The sequence below is a fragment of the Chiloscyllium plagiosum genome, chromosome 34 (genome assembly GCF_004010195.1).
Source record: "Chiloscyllium plagiosum isolate BGI_BamShark_2017 chromosome 34, ASM401019v2, whole genome shotgun sequence".
NCBI lineage: Eukaryota > Metazoa > Chordata > Chondrichthyes > Orectolobiformes > Hemiscylliidae > Chiloscyllium > Chiloscyllium plagiosum.
The window spans coordinates 8,806,628-8,827,468 of NC_057743.1; the positions used below are offsets into that span (position 1 = coordinate 8,806,628).

A 20,841-nucleotide genomic window follows, 5' to 3' on the forward strand; every position below is an offset into this window, starting at 1 on the left:
AGTTTTGCACTTCTTGCGGTTGCAGGGGAAGGTGCCGGGAGTGGAGGTTGGGTTGGTGGGGGGTGTGGACCTGATGAGGGATTGGTCTCTCCGGAACGCTGATAGGGGTGGGGAGGGAAATATATCCCTGGTGGTGGGGTCTGTTTGGAGGTGGCGGAAATGACGGAGGATGCTACGATGTATCCGGAGGTTGGTGTGGTGGAAGGTGAGGACCAATGGGGTTCTGTCCTGGTGGCAATTTGAGGGGCGGGGTTCAGGACGGAGGTGCAGGAAGTGGAAGAGACGCGGTGGAGAGCATCGTCGACCATGTCGGAGGGGAAATTGGGGTCTTTGAAGGAGGCGGCCATCTGGGTTGTACGGATTTGGAATTGGTCCCCCTGGGAGCAGATGCGGCGGAGACGAAGGAATTGGGAATATGGGATGGCGTTTTTACAGGGGCAGTGTCGGAGGAGGTGTAGTCTAGGTAGCTGTGGGAGTCGGTTGGTTTATAGTAAATGTCCGTGTTGATTTGGTCGCCCGAGAGGAAAAGGTGGGGGGTAGTGCCAGTGTAGCTGCGGAAGATGGACTGTTCCACATATCCGAACAGGCAGGCACAGCTGGGGCCCATGTGGGTGTCTATGGCTACTCCTTTGGTTTAAAGGAAGTGGGAGGATTGGAAGGAGAAGTTGTTAAGAGTGAGGAACAGTTCAGTCAGTTGAAGGAGGGTGTCAGTGGAAGGGTACTGGTTGGGTCGGTGGGAGAGAAAGAAGCAGAGGGCTTTGAGGCCTTCGTGATGGGGGATGGAGGTGTATAGGGACTGGATGTCCATCGTGAAGATAAGGCGTTGGGGGCCGGGGAAGCGAACATCATGTAGGAGGTGGAGGGCGTGGGTGGTGTCCTGAACGTAGGTGGGGAGTTCATGGACTAAGGGGCACAGGACAGTGTCGAGGTATGCAGAGATGAGTTCGGTGGGGCAGGAGCTCTGCCTTCATTGCCTTTTGGTATCACTGACAGGGGGTCTCCCAGCGTCCAACTCTGATTTTTGGCTCCTACTCAAGTTGAACAACCTGTCAAACCTTATTATTTATTGGTGGGATAACAAATTTAAACAAATTTAATTCCAGCGTTAGCAATTGTTATTATTGAGTAGTAGGGTCTGGCAGTTATTTCTGAGACCAAATGGAACTAGGGAAGTAGTGTTGTCTGTTATGTGAGGGATAATTGGGTAAGACAAAAACAGAGATTGCTGGAGAAGCTCCGCAGGTCTGGCGGCATATGTGGCGAGAAAGCAGAGTTAATGATTTGAGTCCAGTGACTCTTCATTCGTCATCGGGCCCAAAACATTGACTCAGTTTTCTCTCCACACATGTTGCCAGACTTGCTGAGTTTTTCCAGCAGTTTCTGTTTTTGTTTCTGACTTCCAGCATCTGCAGTTCTTTGTTTATAATATAGTAGGGTGAGAACTTGAATGGGTGTATGAACTGGGGAAATAGGTAATCAGTGTGTTGGAGTTGGAATAAAACTCCAACTCATTTAGTTTGTCTGGATTCTGCTGTTTAACAGCCATTATAGTTCACAATAACCTTCAAAAACTGTACAGTACAAGTTTAGATTAAATGAAGTTTTGAAATGAAAATAGCTCATTACTTATAAATAGATATTATATCCTGTTAATCTAAACACTGTGGAATGGACACTAACAGACCAGGACAATATTCTAACAGTTTGGCACAATGGCTCAGTTGGGGTGGCACAGTGGCTCGCACTGCTGCCACACAGCGCCAGGGACCTGGGCTGTCTGCGTGGAGTTTGTACATTCTCCCAGTGTCTGTGTGGGTTTCCTCCCACAATTCAAAGCTTTGTAGGTCAGGGGTAAATGTAGAGTAATAGGATAGGGGTACGGGTCTGAGTGAGTTACCCTTTGGAGGGTTGGTGTGGACCTGTTGGGCTGAATGGCCTGTTTCCACACTGTTGGGATTCTATGATAAACCACTTGTCGGAAGGTGTGAGCTACTTGCATGGTGACCACCAGTATTACTTTATCTGGTTTAAGTCACTAGCCGGCTGAAATCACTCTCACAAAGAAAGCTCAAATTCAAAGAACAGTCCGGACTGCAGAAGGCTGCATGGCGCTATATACTCACACCCTCCCTCCTTCATCAACCCCGCTCCACATTTTCAAAGTGGGACCTTCTCCATTGAAGTAATAACCAAATATTTTGGATTTGTGGAACTGGCCGACAGAGAACTCCAGTGGTGAGCTGAAGAGCTGTTTCACTTCTTTCTGACTGTATTTTGCTGTCAGTCTTTGTATGAAGAAGCTGGCGGTAGGACAGAGAAGTGAGTTGGGAGAAGTGGCCAAGATTCCTGATCTCAGGCCCCAGTCCATACACACATACTGGAGTCACAGCCAGTGCCTTTTCACTTTCAAATCTTTTTTTTGGGGCTCCTTACACACTTGATGGAGGGAAGTGAGAGGGAGGGAAATGTGAAGTTGTTTAATCGTGTACTAACCACCAGCATTGAATACCTTTTAAAAGGTGCTTCTCCTCAAAGATTCCCAGCTGCTGCTCCGAACCAACAAAGGCCAATGAGGGTGGTAATGAGGCAGGGCAGAAGGATTTGCAAGGAATTGAAGATTTTGGAAATCTGAAGCTATTTCCAAATCCTGAGCGTGTCTAGACGCACTGAATTGTTGGGGAGTATCAATGCAATCACCGATAGCGCCCAAATGTCAGCCTTTCCAAGTGGCGTGGCAAAGGACACGCGTGCCTGGCCACCAGGCCCATGATGGAGCACTTAACAAGGAGAACTGTGAAGGGGACCGGAGAGGGGAGACACTATGCAACACTTTCCACGAATTTTGTCACAAGATACACATGCCAATAAATAAGTCAAGGTGCAGTGAGTAGCACGGTATCCTCTGAGCCTGTAGGTTGTGGGTACACCTTAGATTCTTGAGTACAAGAGCTAGAGTGACCGCGCTAAGTGGGTGCTGCATTGTTGGAAATGCTAACTTTTAAACAAGGCAAAGCTCTGCCTGCCACCTTACCCTAGATGTACAAGATCTCTCGCCATGATTTTGAATGGAATAGGAGCTCCCTATGTCCTTTGGTGAAGGTCTTAAGTCACGTTCAGACAAATGCCACACAATGACCACCTCCAATAAGAGAGAATCTAAGGACCTTCCGATGACAACAAGACTATTGCCACATCTTTCATCATCCATAGTCTGGGATTCATCACGAAGCAGCTCAGAAACCCAGAGCTCAACTGACAGGGGTTCACCTCCTGAGTCTTCAAAGCCTGTCCACTATCTACAAGGCACAAGTCAGGAGTGTGATGGAATACTCTCTGCAGCTCCAACAGCAAACAAGAAGCTCAACACCATCCAGGTGCTCAACCAGTGCGCTCGACAGGCATCCAAACCCCCCAACATTCACAATCACTCCCTGCACCACAGGCGCAAGCTACTGAAAACCACACACCACTCTGACATATCACAGTTCCCTCACTCTCGCTGGGTTAAAGTTCTGGCACTCCCCTCCTCGCTAATGACACTGTGTGCCCCGACACCAAAGGGACTGCTGCGGTTCAAGGTGGGATAGGTGGGAATGTGGAATTCAAACCACAACAGATCAGCCATGAACTTCCCGAATGGCGGCGTGTGGGGCTGAGTGGCCTCTCTCTGCTAGTGATAGTGTAGAACTATCCTTTTCCTGCTAAAAGCGATGTACGTATTTTACAATGGGTTCAGAATCAGAGGAGAAGCTACAGAGACATCTGGGTAAATGGGTCCCTACTGTGTTTTTTGGAGCACTGGGTGGTCTCTCCTCTGATTCTATCTTCAGGCTGAGAAAATTATAATTTAACGATGAGAAACTCTACTTTGACTGATTATTTTGTCACTCAGTATGCTGGCAATTTCTTTTCCCTTAACGAATGAATCTTAGTGCACAGACCGTAGTCCCACATCAATCCCAAATGCAGCTGCTATTAACTGTACAGAGAAGTGAAATGAGCTACTTTGCACAATGTCAAACAGTACGGTGAGCTTAGGAAAACAAAGGTAGTGACAGCCGGAAATAGCAACAGGTTAACAGAGCCAAATACATGAATGTGCTGGTTACTGTGTGGTTATGGATTCTGATCTATGTCACTCTCCGGTTGCATGCATTATCCCCTTATTATACAAAGATGCCTTGCACATTGGGTGACTCAGTGGCTAGCACTGCTGCCTCACAGCACCAGAGACCTGGGTTTGATTCCAGCTTTGGCAGACTGTCTGTGTGGAGTTTGCAGGTTCTCCCTGTGTCTGCGTAAGTTTCCTCTCAGGATCCAAAGATGTGCAGGCTGGGTGAATTGGCCATGCTAAATTGCCCATAGTGTTCAGGGATGTGTAGGTGAGGTACATTAGTCAGGGGTAAATGTAGAGTAATAGGGTAGGGTAATGGGTTTGCGTGAGCTACTCTTCAGAGGGTCAGTGTGGACTTGCTGGGCTGAAGGGCCTTTTTCCACACTGTGGGGAATCTATGATTTCAGCATTTATTACTTTCTTGGCTCAGACTCCCTTTCCAAAGGTCTGATTCTCAAAGCCTCTTCATGTAAAATCCTTATTGTCTGAGGATCACTCATTATGGCTAAATGTTTCTGAGGAAGGGTCACCGGACCCAAAACGTTAACTCTGATTTCTCTCCACAGATGCTGCCAGACCTGCTGAGCTTCTCCAGCAATTTCTGTTTTCATTTCTTATTTCCAGCACCTGCAGTTCTTTAGGGTTTATGGCTCAGTGATGCAACGTTACCACAACAGAGCAATGGAAGAAACAGCAGAGGTTCAGTCCACAGACATGGGGACTGTTAATTTTATTAAGCAACTCACTGTGAGTATCTGAGCTAACCAGCTTTACTGACCAGTTTGCTCAGAAGTCTTCACATCTGTGATGGGGCACGTACATATTATATATACATATGCTTGCCTTCCCTGATCTAATGCAAACAGAACAGGTGGCTGAACATCTAACCTTCACCAGGTTTTGTCTGTGATTGGCTGTCTTCTAGGTCTCTTTAATCTTCAATGCAGTCAATCCAATCTATACCAGTGCCAACTCTGTAAATGTGCCCAAACAACTAGACTAAAAAAGGTCTAGTTAAGGTCGCAGTGGGGACATTTGTCAGTCAAACAGAAACTGAGAGCATGTTTTTACTGAGGGGCTGCAGAATCCTTGGCTCTCACTTCCTCACTATGTGACAGCATGTCTTTTCTTCTACTTGTTGATGGGATGTGGGCATCACTGACTGAGCTGGCATTTATTACCCATCTCTGGTTGCCCTTGAGAAGGTGGTGATGAGCTGCCTTCTTGAACCGCAGCAGTCTGTCTCTATGAAGCCAGTGTTCCTTGATATCCCTCAGAAGGAAAGATTTCCTTGGGGGGTTTGCAACATCACAGCTACTTCCCGCCTCAGGCGACTGACTGTGTGGAGTTTGCACGTTCTCCCCGTGTCTGTGTGGGTTTCCTCCGGGTGCTCCGGTTTCCACCCACAGTCCAAAGGATGTGCAGGTCAGGTGAATTGGCCATGCTAAATTGCCCGTAGTGTTAGGTAAGGGGTACATGTAGGGGTATGTGTGGGTTGCGCTTCGGCGGGGCAGTGTGGACTTGTTGGGCCGAAGGGCCTGTTTCCACACTGTAATCTAATCTAATCTAATCTAATCTAATCTATTTTGACCACAACGGGCTTGACCCTGGTCCTCAGAAACATTTCTGCCCCTCGGTGCTTTGACAGTCAGTGGGAAAATGTATCAGGTGCTGCACTAAACTATCTGTGGAGGGCCTAGAGGGTGAATACTCCTACCAATGCTAAATTAGCTCCTCTCCCCTGGATTGGTATGTTACAATTGGCTTTACCATTCCTGGGTCATGGCAGCAGACAGTGAGGGCTAAATATTCATGGGGTAGAAAATACTCTGATGCCAAAGATTGGTGAGTGAAGAATCGTTGTACAGCCTCGCCATCAAACCACCACCAAAACCCCCCTGGCACAGGCCCGAGGAGTCACTTACAAATGCTTTCAGGATGTCAACCTCTTGGAGTGCACCTACCTTGTCATTGGCTGTTGCATTGAGATAATAATCTCTCGAGGGTAACCCAAGGCCTGATTGGTCCACCTGTGGGGCAGGAAAACACCAAGTGAAGGTCAGAGAACTAAAACGTAACTGAGCTCAGGTTCCGGAAAGTTCCAGCTTTTTAATTACCTCCTCATCAAGGCTATGCCTCTCCTGAAAGCAGCAAGCTTCTCACTGAATATGGCCTCAGACATAGATCCTTTCAGAGGGCAATTAAGGGTCAACCATATTGCTGTGGACCTGGAGTCACATGTGGGCCCAGACCAGGTAAAGACAGCTGATTACCTCCCCAGAGGACATTACTGAGCCAGATTGGTTTTTAACAGCAATTGATGGTGTTCACAAGGTTATTTTTAATTCCATATTTTACTGAATTCTAGTTTCACCATCTGTAATGATAGGATTTGAACCCTTTGTTCCCAGACCATTAACTTATGGTCTCCGGGTTACGGGTCCAGTGACGTTACCAGGGAACCACCTCCTCCCCTCGAGTCAACGATACAGTTCAGTGAGCACTGGCTAAACTGCGGTTGCAATGGCTCACACATTTGGTAAACCCTTTGCTGTGCGTCTCCAATGGACTCAGCATTGTGCTGCTGCAACCCACTGTTCTGGACACAAGCCCAGCCTGTGGCTCACAGTCTCTCTCCACTCCCCAACGTTAACTCAGCTAGCTCCTCCCCATTTACTGTGCTAGACCCCTGAGCCTCCTGCCCCTATCAGCCAGGGCTCTGGCTGTCTACCCAGCCACCTGCCTGGATGACGTTACTGTTGGAGTTTTTCGAGTCTGTGCTCAGGTAGATGGTGAAGAATGGGGAGGTCCGGTAATGAGCTGTTACAGACTGAAGCACTTCCTGAAAGTTGTCCTTATCCCATGGTCTTGTGATATTCCAGCCTCCGAGCTGCAAAAGGAATTCAAAGAGATTATCATACCGCACGGAAACAGACCCTTTGACCCAGCTCATCCATGCCGACCAGGTTTCTTAAACTGAACTAGGTCCATTTTCCTGCATTTAGCCCACGTTCCTCTTAACCTTTCCTCTCCATATATCTGTCCAAATGCCTTTTAAATGTCGAAATTATACCTACATCTACCATTTCCTTCAGCAGCTCATTCCACACACGAGCCACTCTCTGTGTGAAAATGTTTCCCCCTCTGTTCCCTTTTAAGTCTTTCCCCTCTCTCCTTAGACCTGTGCCCTCTAGTTTTGGACACCCCCTTTCTGGGAAAAAGACCGTGGCTATTTAGCCTATCCATGTCCCTCATAATTTTATAAACCTCTATCGGGTCACCCCTCAGCCTCTTATGCTCCAGGGGGAAAAGGTCCCAGTCTATCTAGCCTCTCCTTATAACTCAGACTCTCCAGGCCTGGCAACATCCTGGTAAACCTGTCCAGTTTAATAACATCCTTCCTGTAGGAGGGTGACCCGAATTGTACGCAGCGTAAAGTTATTGTGGAGGGAGCAACTGCAAAGTCACAGCTTTGTTTATCTGCAATCATGCCTCTTTTTGCATTCCAAAATCATATGGCACAGGAGGAGGCTATTTGGTCCATCTAGCCCATACCAGCACTGTGCAAGGATTTCAATTCATCCCACTCCCCTCCTCTTTCTCTGATACGCCTGTAAAATTCTGCTTCTCAAGTTTACATCCATTTCCTTTTTAAAATGCTGTTGAATCTCTACTCAGGCACCTCCTTCCAGATCTATATGGCATACGTCTGCTGCAAATAAAAATGTCTCCTCAGCTCCAATTTTTTTTTTCTTCCCAATTATCCCAAACCTGCATCCTCTACTCATTGTCCCTTCTGTGGAGGGAAATAGCTACCTTCTGAAAAGGGAGGAGCTTAGAGGCAACTACATTTTTTGAGCTTGGTGTCACATGTAATTAAAGATCAGTTAAAGGTGCCAGCTTAAATTCCTTAAAGGACATTAGGGACCAGCTTGGTTTGTCCTGACAACGGATGACTGTTTCACGGTCACTATCACTGAGACTACCTTCATACTCCCGCAAATTCCACGACAGCATTATCCTGGGGTCTTCAACAAGTTGCCCGGTGACATAAACAATCCACCATTGTCTCTCCGCCACCCTCTAACTGCTGGCAAGGTGTCAGTTGCATTCGGTTCCAGTGGTTATAAAATCAGGGCCTAAGTTAGTCAGACTTCCTGCCTGGGGCTGGAAAATGGGTTGTGATGCCCACTGTAGCTAATCAAGGAGTGTGAGCGCGCAAGACAGGAATAGCTGCTGGGTCAAGGATTGATGGCCATCACTGCACGGTGAACATGGGACCTTTTTCTTGTAGGGACTGGTTCTGGTTGGGGGTGGATGGGACTCCGATGTTATTACACTTATATAGCCTAGTCGCTAGAGTGTACTGGGGACAGAGTGTTGATGGGGGAAGGGATTGTTAGCATGTGGTGCATTGTCAGATTCAAATAGGCTGACGAGGTCAGCTACAAGTATTGAGATTCTAAAGATGGCCTCTTCTTGGCTGTGACAATAAAAAGGGGGGAGTTCCTTTAGCAGAGAGGGAGATGGAAAGGATAAACACAGAGCACATCAGGTGTTGATACATGGTTATTTCACAAGGAAGCACCACTATAATCAAGGCATACACCAGTGACACACTTTAACTGGTTTATCGTGGTTTTTAAAATACATGATCTGACATGAACTGTGTCTGCCAGCATCTTCTATATAATCAGAGTAAAATACAATCTCTCAATGCCGACTCTGTGTTTTGAGAAGCAGATAGTGGCTGTCCCACCAAGCTGTGTCAGGCTGCGGGCTCTGACCTTCCCCAGTACATTCAGCATGGAGGTGAGGCTTTGCTGTCCTTTCTCAGATGCTATCCTCTGATGAGACATCATCCCAAGGCCCTCCGTGCTGGCTGAATGATATTTTCACTCCACAGGGTTGGGGGGGGTGGTGTGGGGATGTTTATCTTACCCCCTGATCACTGTCTCAGGAGCTTTCTCTCTCCACAACGCAGTGAAGACGGGATCACAAATACTCCGAAGACTCGGGCAGACTGAGCGGTTTGTTAGACAGTGGGGCAGGGAGGTACAGTTAAGGCACCGTGATCCCACTGAATTGCAAAGGCCTGACGGGCTGAATGGCCTACTCCTGCTTCTCATCTTCAGGGGATGGATTAAATAAGCTTGCTAGGTACCTCGGAGTTGTTATGTTACAAAGGGAGTGGAAGCTTGTTATAATCGCTGAAGCCTGGGGAGGGAAAGATGGACAACAGTGAACGTGGGAGAAAGCCTGCGCAGGAAGGAGCTTTTGCAACTCAGAAATAAAGAAAGGGGAAATGAGGGATCAGACTCAAAAAATTGTACAATCCCATCAAGGAGGAGGGGACTGAACTGGATGATCAGCCATGATCATATTGAATGGTGGAGCAGGCTTTAAGGGGCTCAATGGTTTACTCCTGTTCCTATTTTCTATGCTTCTATCTGCTGCCAAACGTCAGACAAACTTATTCAAAGCAGGGGCAGCAAAACAGTCCATAGTGGCTCGGTGGCTAGCGCCTCACAGCACCAGGGACCTGGATTCAATTCCAGCCTCAGGTGACTGTGTGTGTGTGTGGAGTTTGCACATATACCCGCCACGTAGAACATTCAGCACAGTATAGACCCTTCAGCCCTCGATGTGACCTGTGAAACTAATCTGAAGCCCATCTAACCTACACTATTCCATTTTCGTCCATATGTCTACCCAATGAGTATTTAAATGCCCTTAAAGTTGGCGAAACTACTACTGTTGTAGGCCCCGACTACTCTCTGAGTGAAGAAACTACCTCTGACATCAGTCTTATATCTATCACCCCTCAATTTTCAGCTATGCCTCCTCATGCTAGCCATCAGCATCTGAGGAAAAAGGGTCTCACTGTCCACCCTATCTAACCCTCTGATTATCCTATATGTCTCAATGAAGTTACCTGTCAACCTTCTTCTCCACAACAAAAATAGTTTCAAGTCCCTCAGCCTTTCCTCATGAGACCTTCCTTCCATACCAGGCAACATCCTAGTAAATCTCATCTGACCCCTTTCAAATCTTCCGCATCCTTCCTGTAATGCGCTGTTTTGCGTAGCTGCAACATGACCTCATGGCCTCAAAACTCAATCCCTCTACCAATAAAAGCCAGCACGCTGTGTGCCTTCTTAACAACCCTATCAACCTGGATGGCAACTTTCAGGGATCTATGCGCATGGATACTGAGATTTCTCTGCTCATCTACACTACCTAGATCTTACCATTAGCCCAGTATGCTGTATTCCTGTTACTCCTTCCAAAGTGAATCACCTCACACTATTCCACATTAAACTCCATTTGCCACCTCTCAGCCTAGCTCTGCAGCTTATCTATGTCCTTCTGCAACATCCTTTGTTACTATCTACAACTCTATCGACCTTCGTGTAATCTGCAAATTTACTAACCCATCCCTCTATACCCTCATCCAGGTCATTTATAAACAGCTTTGAGAGAAAGTGAGGGCTGCAGATGCTGGAGATCAGAGCTGAAAATGTGTTGCTGGAAAAGCGCAGCAGGTCAGGCAGCATCCAAGGAACAGGAGAATCGACGTTTCGGGCATAAGCCCTTCTTCAGGAACCTTGGTATTTTGTGCAATAGCCTACCGTAGGGAACCTTTTCAAATGCCTTACTGAAATCCATATACAACACATCAACCGCTTTACCCTCATCCACATGTTTGCTCACCTTCTCATAGAACTCAGTAAGTTTTGTAAGACATGACTTACCCTTCACAAAACCGTGTTGACTATCCCTAATCAACTTATTTCTTTCTTGTGTCTGCGTGGGTTTCCTCTGGGGGCTCTGGTTTCCTCCCACAGTCCAAAAATGTGCAGGTTAGGTGGTGTGGCCATGTTAAATTGGCCATAGGATCCAGGGATGTGCAGGTAAGGTGGATTGGCCATGGGAAATGTTGGGTTGGAGCAGTGGGCCTAGGATGGGTGTAGACTTGTTGGTCGAATGGCCTCTTTCTGCATTGTAGGGAGTCTGTTAGAGATGGTGGAAATGTAAAGATGCATGCAGAAGTGATGTGCCTGTAGATAGTGGTACCAATAGCCAGTGAGTAGTGGGGAAATACAGGAACACCAAGGATGAATCCTCTGGAACACCAGAGATAACCAGTTTTGGAGTTGCGAGAGAAGCTATTGATGATGGATGGACAGATAGGCTCGGAGCTCAAATGGAATTATGGCTGGACAACACAGCTGGACAATTGAGCTGAGGCACCAAAAGATAGCGATGTGGTCAATAGTGGGAGAAATCCTGATGGTAGCAGTTCACACATGGATATGTAGGACAGAGGTCCAGTTGGGAGGCAGTATTGACTGATAACACCTTCCATGATGCCTCACTGAATAAGTGCTCATTTTGGTCTCTTAGAGCTTATGAACATAAGAATGAAAAACAACAAAAAGGCCATTCAGCCCCTTGAGAATGCTGCACCATTTGACACAATCATGACTGATATCAGGACCACAACTCTGCACAGCTCGACAACATTTGACCTACTTGTCATTGAAAAATCTATGAGGCTTTTTCTTGATAATATTCAATGACCTCACCCCCACTACTCTCTTTATCTTCAGGAATTACTCTAGACTAAGAAGGAATTCCTATTAATAAAGATGGGGATGCTGGTTAACTTCCTCCTCCTGAGGTCCTTGTGTATAATCCCAGTCATCTCAGCGAGCTTGTTGAAGACCGAAGGTCAATTCCAGAACCTGACAGTGCTCTGCAATGACGTACATGTGCTACAGAGACTTCAACTGAACCGAAGCACAGCTGACGGGGTGGATGAGTTCACAAGGACTCAAAGCAATCATTATCCCAAACCCAAGTGACTGAATGAGCATAAAAACATCTGTGTGGCTCCTAGCACAGGGCTGGGAAAACAATCAGATCTTGGTTTAACATTGAGTAACCTTAGTAGCCTGTCTGAAAATGAAGAACTGGAAAAACGATTGATGTAAGAAGGTTAGGTTGTGTAAGGGCTTCAGGACCCTACAGTAACCTTGTGATGATGATGATGATGACATGAAGCTGCACATCACTGGGTACAAATACCACACTGTGGGTGGTGTCACAACACACTGGATTTGGATGATTAGTACGACCACTTGCAGAAGATACATTAGTTCTTTGCTAATGTGATGCTAAGGTCAGATCCTGGTATATCTATGATTACTGTGGACAGCAGTGTTGAATATTCATGTATAATATACAGAGTTGAAAAGTGTGGTGCTGTAAAAGCACTGCAGGTCAGGCAGCATCCAAAGAGCAGGAGAGTCGACGTTTCAAGAATAAGCCCTTCATTAGGAATGCTTATGCCCCGAAATGTTGACTCTCAGATGTTGCCTGACCTGCTGTACTTTTTCAACATCACACTTTTTGACTCTGACTCTCCGGCATCTACAGTCTGCACTTTCTCCTGTATAATTAACAGCGCTACTTTGGAATCTCAGGCATGAATACCGTTCTTAACTTTGCCCTCTCTCAACCAGTCTGTCTCGAACCCAAACTCGGAGTGTCAAACCATGTGATACAAACTGCTGGCAGAGATGGGTTTGTCCTCATGCTCGCAGTCCTCACCTTGTTAATGATGTCAAGAAGTGGCTGTCCTTGTAACTCCTCGATCTTCTGCTCGTTCATGCAGGCCTGGAAATAATGCTGGGCTTTACGTTCAGCTTCACTGGTGGTGTTCAATGTGGTGTTTTCTAGTGAGGAGACAGAAACTTTGTTTCACAAACAACTAAGACTACATTTTTGAATCATTGAATAAATGCAATGGAAATCTTGATGCTTCCTAGTTAATTAAAACTTATTGCAAAGATTAGCTGATACATCCCTTTGGGGTGGTGGTGGGGGGTGTTGCCTCATAACGAGAGGTGGGACAGGCAGGGCCTGTACTCATTGGAATTTAGAGATCGAAATGTGTTGCTGGAAAAGCGCAGCAGGTCAGGCAGCATCTAGGGAACAGGAAAATCGACGTTTCGGGCATTAGCCCTTCTTCCTGAAGAAGGGCTAATGCCCGAAACATCGATTCTCCTGTTCCCTAGATGCTGCCTGACCTGCTGCGCTTTTCCAGCAACACATTTCCATCTCTGATCTCCAGCATCTGCAGACCTCACTTTCTCCTCATTGGAATTTAGTGGACTCTGAGGCAATTGTATTGTGACACAATGACCCAGTAGATGCTGAAAGGATGCTTCCTGTTCTGGGAAGGTCTGGAACTAGGGGGCAAAGTTTCAAAATAAAGGCTTGCCTATTTACAATGGAGCTGAGGAGGAACTTGTTCGTTCAGAAGGTCATGAGTGTTTGCCCAGACAGTAGCGCAGGTGGGGATCATTGAATACTTTTTAAGCAGAGGTAGATAGACTCTAGATAAGACCATAAGAAATAGAAGTGGAAGAAAGGCCATTCGGCCCATCAAGCCCACTCCGCCATTCAATCATGGCTGATGGACATTTTAATGCCACTTACCCGCACTTTCCCCGCATCCCTTAATTCCTTGTGAGATTAAGAAGTTATCAATCTCTACCTTGAAGACATTTAACATTCCTGCTTCCACTGTGCTCCATGGCAGTGAATTCCACAGGCCCACCACTCTCTGGCTAAAGAAATGTCTCTTTATTTCCATTTTAAATTGACCCCCTCTAATCCTAAGGCTGTGCCCACAAGTCCTAGTATTCCTGCCTGATGGAAACAATTTCCGAGCGTCCACCCTTTCTAAGCCATGCATTACCTTGTAAGTTTCTATTAGATCTCCCCTCAACCTTCTGAACTCTAATGAATACAATCCCAGGATCCGCAGCCATTCATCGTATGCTTGGCCTACCATTCCAGGGATCATCCATGTGAATCTCCACTGGACACACTCCAGTGCCAGTATGTCCTTCTTAAGGTGTGTGGCTCAAAACTGGACACAGTATTCTTAATAGGTCCTAACCAGAGTTTTATAAAATGTCAATAGCACATCGCTACTTGTACATTCCAACCCTCTTGAGATAAATGACAACGTTACATTTGCTTTCGTAACCATGGACTCAACCTGCAAATCAACCTTTAGAGAATCCCAGATCCCTTTGTACTTTGGCTTTATAAATTTTCTGACCATTTATAAATAGTCCTTGCCTGTGTTCTTTTTTCCAAAGTGCAAGACCTCGCATTTGCTCACATTGAATTTCATCATCTATTTCTTGGACCATTCTCCTAACTTGTCTAAATCTTTGTGCAGCCTCCCCACCTCCTCAGAACTACCTGCCTGACCACCTAACTATGTATCATTGGCGAACTTTGCCAGATTGCCCCCAGTCTCTTCATCCAGATCATTAATATATAAAGTGAACACTGCGGCCCCAACACTGAACCCTGCGGGACACCACTTGTCACCAGCTGCCATTCCGAAAAAGAACCTTTTATCCCAACTCTCTGCCTTCTGTCAGACAGCCAATCCTCAATCCATGCCAGTAGCTCACCTCAAACACCTTGGGCCCTTACCTTATTCAGCAGCCTCCTGTGAGGCACCTTATCAAAGGCCTTTTGGAAGTCTAGGTAATTAACATCCACTGGGTTTCCCTGGTCTAACCTGCTTGTTACCTCTTCAAAGAATTCTAACAGGTTTGTCAGGCACAACCTTCCCTTATTATGTCCATGCTGACTTGTTCTAATTCGACTCTGCACTTCCAAGAATTTAGAAATCTCATCCTTAACGATTGATTCTAGAATTTTACCTACAACCAAGGTTAGGCTAATCGGCCTATAATTTTTCAACTTTTGTCTTGATCCTTTCTTGAACAAAGGGATTACAACAGCGATCTTCCAATCATCTGGGACTTTCCCTGACTCCAGTGATTTTTGAACGATTACAACCAAAGCCTCCGCTATTTCTTCAGCCACCTCCCTCAGAACTCTAGGATGTAGCCCATCTGTGCCAGGAGATTTATCAATTTTTAGACCTTTTAGCTTATCAAGTACTTTCTCCTTTGTAATGACTACCATACTCAACTCTGCCCCTTGACTCTCCTTAATTGTTGGGATATTACTCACGTCTTCCACTGTGAAGACTGACACAAAGTATTTATTAAGTTCTTCAGCTATTTCCTTATCTCCCATCACTGCATCAATTTGGAGCAGCCCAATCTCTACTTTTGCCTCTCGTTTGTTTCTTATGTATTGAAAGAAACATTTACTATCAACAAGATATAAGGTTACAGGGGTAAGAGAGAAAATGGGATAAGCTAATCAGCTGTGATCTTGTTGAAAGGCAGAACAGGCTCAAGGGATCGAATAGTCTGCTTCTGGTGAAACTTAAGAATAGGAAGAGGCCATTCAACCCCTTCAGCCTATACTGTCCTTTCAATTGGATCACCACTGATCTGTACCTCAACTCCATTTTCCTGCCATTGCCCCATCCCCTTATAAACTATACCCGAAAAGAAACCTCAGTCTTGAACATTTCCCCTAACCCAACATCCTTCTGAGGGAAGCTAGTTCCAGTTCTGGCCCGGTCGCTCAGTGGTTAACACTGCTGCCTCTCAGCGCCAGGGACCCAGCTTCAATTCCACCCTTTGGGTGACTGTCTGTGTGGAGTTTGCATATTCTCCCCGTGTCTGCGGGGGTTTCCTTTGGGTGCTCCAGTTTCCTCCCACAGTCCAAAGAAGTCCGGGTTAGGTGGATTGGCCATGGGAAAGGCAGATTTACAGGGAGAGGGTGGGTCTGGGTGAGATGCTCTTCAGAGTGTCAGTCTGAACTTGATGGGCCAAAATGGTCTGCTTTCACACAGTGGGGATTCTATGATTTCCAGCGTGACAAAAGCTTTCTCTTGAATAAAGGAACAATTCTAATTTTGAGATGATGTTATTTGCTGTGAATCCTATTGCATTGGTAAAGTAATGGTGCGGTTCTCCCTCTGTCCTGCCCAAGCTACTGCCTCGTTTATCCTGTTGATGCTTCATGGAGTTTCTTGTGCATAAACCGACTGCTGCTTTTCCCACATTAGAACAGCAACTGCACTTTAAAAATACATCACTGGGAGAGCCTTGGAACTAAGTATTATTGAAAAAATCTCTGTAGAAATTACAATGGCCTTTACCTCACCTAAAATATTTAGTCAGTCTTGTTCTGTCTGCTACAAATCTGAGGTGATGGATGAGTTATTCAACATAAATCCTACTGAGTATTTATGTAATTGTACCTGAAACAAAATGATCTTCATCTGGATTATACACTAAACAAACAAAACTTAAAAACCACGGATACTGGAAATCAGTAACAAAATCAAACACTGTTGGGAAAACTCAGTAGGTCTGGCAGCATCTGTGGAGAGAAAAAAATAGAGTTAACATTTCAGGCACAGCAACCATTCTTCAGTTCAAGACTGGACTTGAAGTGTTAACTCTGCTTTCTCTCCACAGAAGCTGCCAGACCTGCTGAGTTTCTCCAGCAATTTCTGTTCTAGTTTCAGAATCCAGCATCTGCAGTTCTTCAGTTTTATTCTCTTGACTTACTGGCTGCATCTTTGAACCTGTCCAATGGCAACAAAGGAAGGACTGTATCAATACCATTACACTCACTCTGCCTTGGGTCAGGCAAAATAATGACTACTCGTGCCCAAAGCCCTGGGAGAGATTCCATGCTCCACAAGGTAGAAATCCTGCACCTGCCAGCAATGCCCCACCAGTGTCTGTCTGTCCCTAAATCTTCAGATCCAGAAATCCCTTCCTCAAACTCTCTCCTGTGAGACGTTCCTATAAACTGACTGAATTTTAATCATTGCTTCCATCACTTGGTTTTTGTTGATTTCACACCCATGAAGCACCTCGGGATGTTCAATATGTTTGGCTGCTACTTCAATGCAAGTTGTTGATGACTTTTTTAAAGCCAATGATAGCTGTGTGAGAGGCTCGGCCAGTTACAGGTGGCAGTGTTGTAACTCCAGCTGTTAGCTGGGTGCAGTATAGTGGAGTCAGAGTTGGAGTCCTGTTAACATCTTAAATAAAGGCAGTGCTCCGAATTGGCACGTAACCACTCAAACTGCTAAAATGCTCTTGCCAAGCAATTAACGAGGAAGGATTTTAATGCAAATGACCTGCCACATGCTAACATTTCTCATACACGCCACCTCAAGGAAAGGAAACAGCAATTTCTGTGGTTTGAGTGTATGGTATTAGCTCACACTGGGGAAACAAAGCATTCCCCTCTATCAATTCACGAGCTGAAGTTTGATGTTTTACAGAATTTTCTCCTGCACAGTTTTAGACCATTTTGGCTAACTGGGCTACACCAGTTTTTTTAAATTTAAAATTTAAGATTGCTGCGTGTACTTAGTACAGGAGTACAGTGAAAAGTACAAAATACTGAGGTACAAAGTCGTAAAAGAAACAAACATTTAAAACATTAAGCATTACCTTCACAGATTGAGCAGAAAATAAAGAAATAAGGTAAAAGTTAAACTTAATTCACGCAACGCGGACATTGTTGGCTAGCTTGGCATTTATTTCCAAACTCTAACAGCTCCCCATATTCAATTCACCTAATTACCTGGTTACCCAGCTAATAAACCCCAGCTGTCCCATTTAAGCTGCTGCCAGTAACTCCATGATCATGACCTCCATTTTGTTCCCCTCCCAGGTGTGCACTCAGGCAGCAGCAGCTGATGTGTAAACGTCTCGGGTGACTGTCTGTCTGGAGTTTGCACATTCTCCCCGTGTCCGTATGGGTTTCCTCCAGGTACTCTGGTTTCCTCCCACAATTCAAAGATGTGCAGGTTGGGTGGCTTAGCCATGGGGAAAACAAGGTTACAGGGACAGTGTAGGCGGCTGGGTCTGGATGGGAAGCTTTTCGGAGGGTCAGTGTAGACTTGATGGGTCAAATGGCCTGCTTCTACACTGCAGGGATTCTGTGATTGTATTCTATGATTCTAAACAGTGTATTCGCACTGATCTGAACTTATGCTACTCCAGCTCATCTACAACCCCAAACCGTTCACCCCTTTCTACACAGTATCGCAGTGATTAAAAACCTGAAACAGAAACATAAAATACTGGGAATTCTGAGCAGCATCTGTGCTGACAGAAGCAGAGTTACTGTTTCAGATCAGAAAGCTGTCCTTCAGGGTGTGGACCTGAAACATGAACTGCTTTAGACTCTGACTGACCAGTTTAGCAGCATTTTCTTTTCACTTCTATGTCTGCAACATCACAAGCTCAACTCTGATTTCACCACCTTCCCTAAGCCCCACTCCATTGCTGCTGAAACATTTATCCTCATGCCTTTTAATCTCAATCAATATTCCACTTCCATTTGCCTCCTCACTCCAACTTGCTCCAAAAATTGGACTAAAAGTTGTGTGAGAAAGAAGTGGAAAGTTGGAGTTGACAGAAGGGATATTAAAAACACAACTGACAAGTATCCCTGGTTCCAACTGTTGCATCTCTCAGTGCAGTTTGATACGGTTTGAGAAAGGTTAACGGCCTGGAATCCCCTCAAAGCTGAACAACTGTGCAATGACAGTGCAAGGCCGAAGGCTGGTGGAAAATCTTAGGCACACACAGCTTCTTAACACCATATTGTACCAATTCTGCAAATCCTCTCAAATCTCTGTCGCTCATTGACAATAAGCTTCCCAACCCAAGCAAAAATATAGCACATGATCTCATTGAAATATTTAGCATTCTTAAGGGCCTTGGCAGGGTAAATGCTGAGAGGATGTTTCCCCTCATGGGAGAGTCTAGGACCAGAGGACATAGTCTCAGAATAAAGGAGTGACAATTTAAGACTGAGATGAAGAGGAATTTCTTCTCTTGAGGGGTTGGGAGTCTTTGGAACTCCTTGCCACAGAGAGATATGGAGCCAGAGTCCTTGTGTATATTTAAGGTTGAGATAGATTCTTGATCAGTCGGGAAATCAAGGGTAACGGGGAAAGGACCAGGCCCAACAAACCTCACCCCTCTCCCCTCCAATCCCTGCCTCTTCATTATTGTAGAAGCACCAGCGGACATTTAAAGTCAAAATGTCTAAGCATGTTTAAGACAGCAATTGATTGCTCTCTAGATTTTATAGACATCGAGGGAAACTGGGGAGCAGTGCAGGAAAATGGTGTTGAGAGAGCAGACCAGCTGCAGATTGGCGGAGCAGGCTTGAAGGGTCAAATATTTCCCACCTTCCTTTGTAAGCAAAACAGTGGATGTGTTTGGGGAAGAGGATGACCATTTTCAGAACATTCACGCCAAGTGTCAGTGAGAAATACCATAAAGCCTTGAAAGAAAAATTGATTTTGGATAGGACAGAAATAGGGCAGCCCAGTCCCAAAGTGAATGGGCAGTAGCTTTTAGTTGGAAATACAATATGGTGTATTGTATGCAGCACACTGGATTACATAAACGTGTCACAAAAAGCTGTCCTTCCCTTTTTAACTGAAGTAAAAAAGCACATACACACATTTTCACTCAAGGTTAATGTTCCTTTAAGTCTCGAGCATTGAAAATAAAAGGGTTCAAAGAACAGACAAAGGAGACATCATGCTGATAGTTCGCCTTTCAGCCATAAAAAGGTAGTTTTTAAAATGTGATTGGGAATCTGAGTGCGTGAGAGAGAACCATCTCCTGTGAACTGCTGTCATGTCTCCATGGTGACAAGATTACAGAGACGAGGCTTTTTCAATGGGAACGGGAGCCTCACAAATGGGAAAAGGCAGTTCTGAAAGAGGAGACACTGAATCAGAGAAAAGGGACAAATGGACATTTACACTAAACCTCATTCCCCCACACCCCCTTCAAACGTAAAGCTCTTTTCAAAGCAGGGGTTAAATGTTGCATGTGCCATTTAATTCTTTGAATTAATGTCTTTGTAACCTAGATTTTCTCTCTTCTTCTCCTGAAGGTTTCTACTCGTACCAAAGACCCCCAGGAAGACCATAAGAATCACGAGCTAGAATAGGCCATTCGGCCCTTTGAGCTTGCTTCACTTTTCAATATGATCATGGCTGATCTGACATTCCCTGATGCCCACTTTCTTGCCCTTTCCCTATAACCCTTGAGTACCCAGCTGATCTGTCTCAGCCTTAAATATATACAAGGACTGTGCACGAACAGAGGCAAGGAGTTCCAAAGACTCTCAGCCATTTGAGAGGAGAAATATTTAAAAAAAGTTTTAATAAGTGCATGTGGAGAGATGGCCAGAGTCGATGTGGGGTTGCCTGCCCTCCAGAAGGGTCTTGAGACCTCTGCACAGGCCTCTGACCGATTCTTAGAACAGACGAAAAGAGTTGGGTGAGTCTGTCAAAAATTTGACAAAAGTGTCAAAAAATAGACTTCCGAGAGCTCTTTGGCATGCACCCAAACCTGCCATTCAAGTGCTCTGTCCGTGGAACCACTTTTCAGATGCCTTTTAAAGTGGTCCTGCACCGCCATTTTGTTCTGTTCGACAAGATTCCCCATGGGAGACGGGTTAGCAAGGTTAGATCTCATGGAGTACAGAGAGAACTAGCCATTTGGATACAGAACTGGCTCAAAGGTAGAAGACAGAGGGTGGTGGTGCAGATTTGTTTTCAGACTGGAGGCCTGTGACCAGTGGAGTGCCACAAGGATTGCTGCTGGGTCCATTACTTTTCATCATTTATATAAATGATTTGGATGTGAGCATAAGAGGTATAGTTAGTAAGTTTGCAGATGACACCAAAATTGGAGGTGTAGCAGATAGTG

The 20,841-nt window shown here is 45.5% G+C and overlaps 1 protein-coding gene across 6 annotated transcripts in view; it reads right to left on the minus strand.

The window, feature by feature from the left end:
• The window catches only part of LOC122540197 (endothelin-converting enzyme 1-like), a 310,307-nt gene that overhangs the window by 60,935 nt on the left and 228,531 nt on the right, over nt 1–20,841 (minus strand). For all 6 annotated transcript variants that reach the window (XM_043675566.1, XM_043675567.1, XM_043675569.1 and 3 more), the window contains 3 exons: nt 12,731–12,855; nt 6,858–7,004; nt 6,079–6,144 (listed from right to left, as the gene is read on the minus strand). In XM_043675566.1, the coding sequence (XP_043531501.1) occupies nt 6,079–6,144; nt 6,858–7,004; nt 12,731–12,855 (338 nt within the window). The remainder of the gene's footprint in view (nt 1–6,078; nt 6,145–6,857; nt 7,005–12,730; nt 12,856–20,841) is intronic.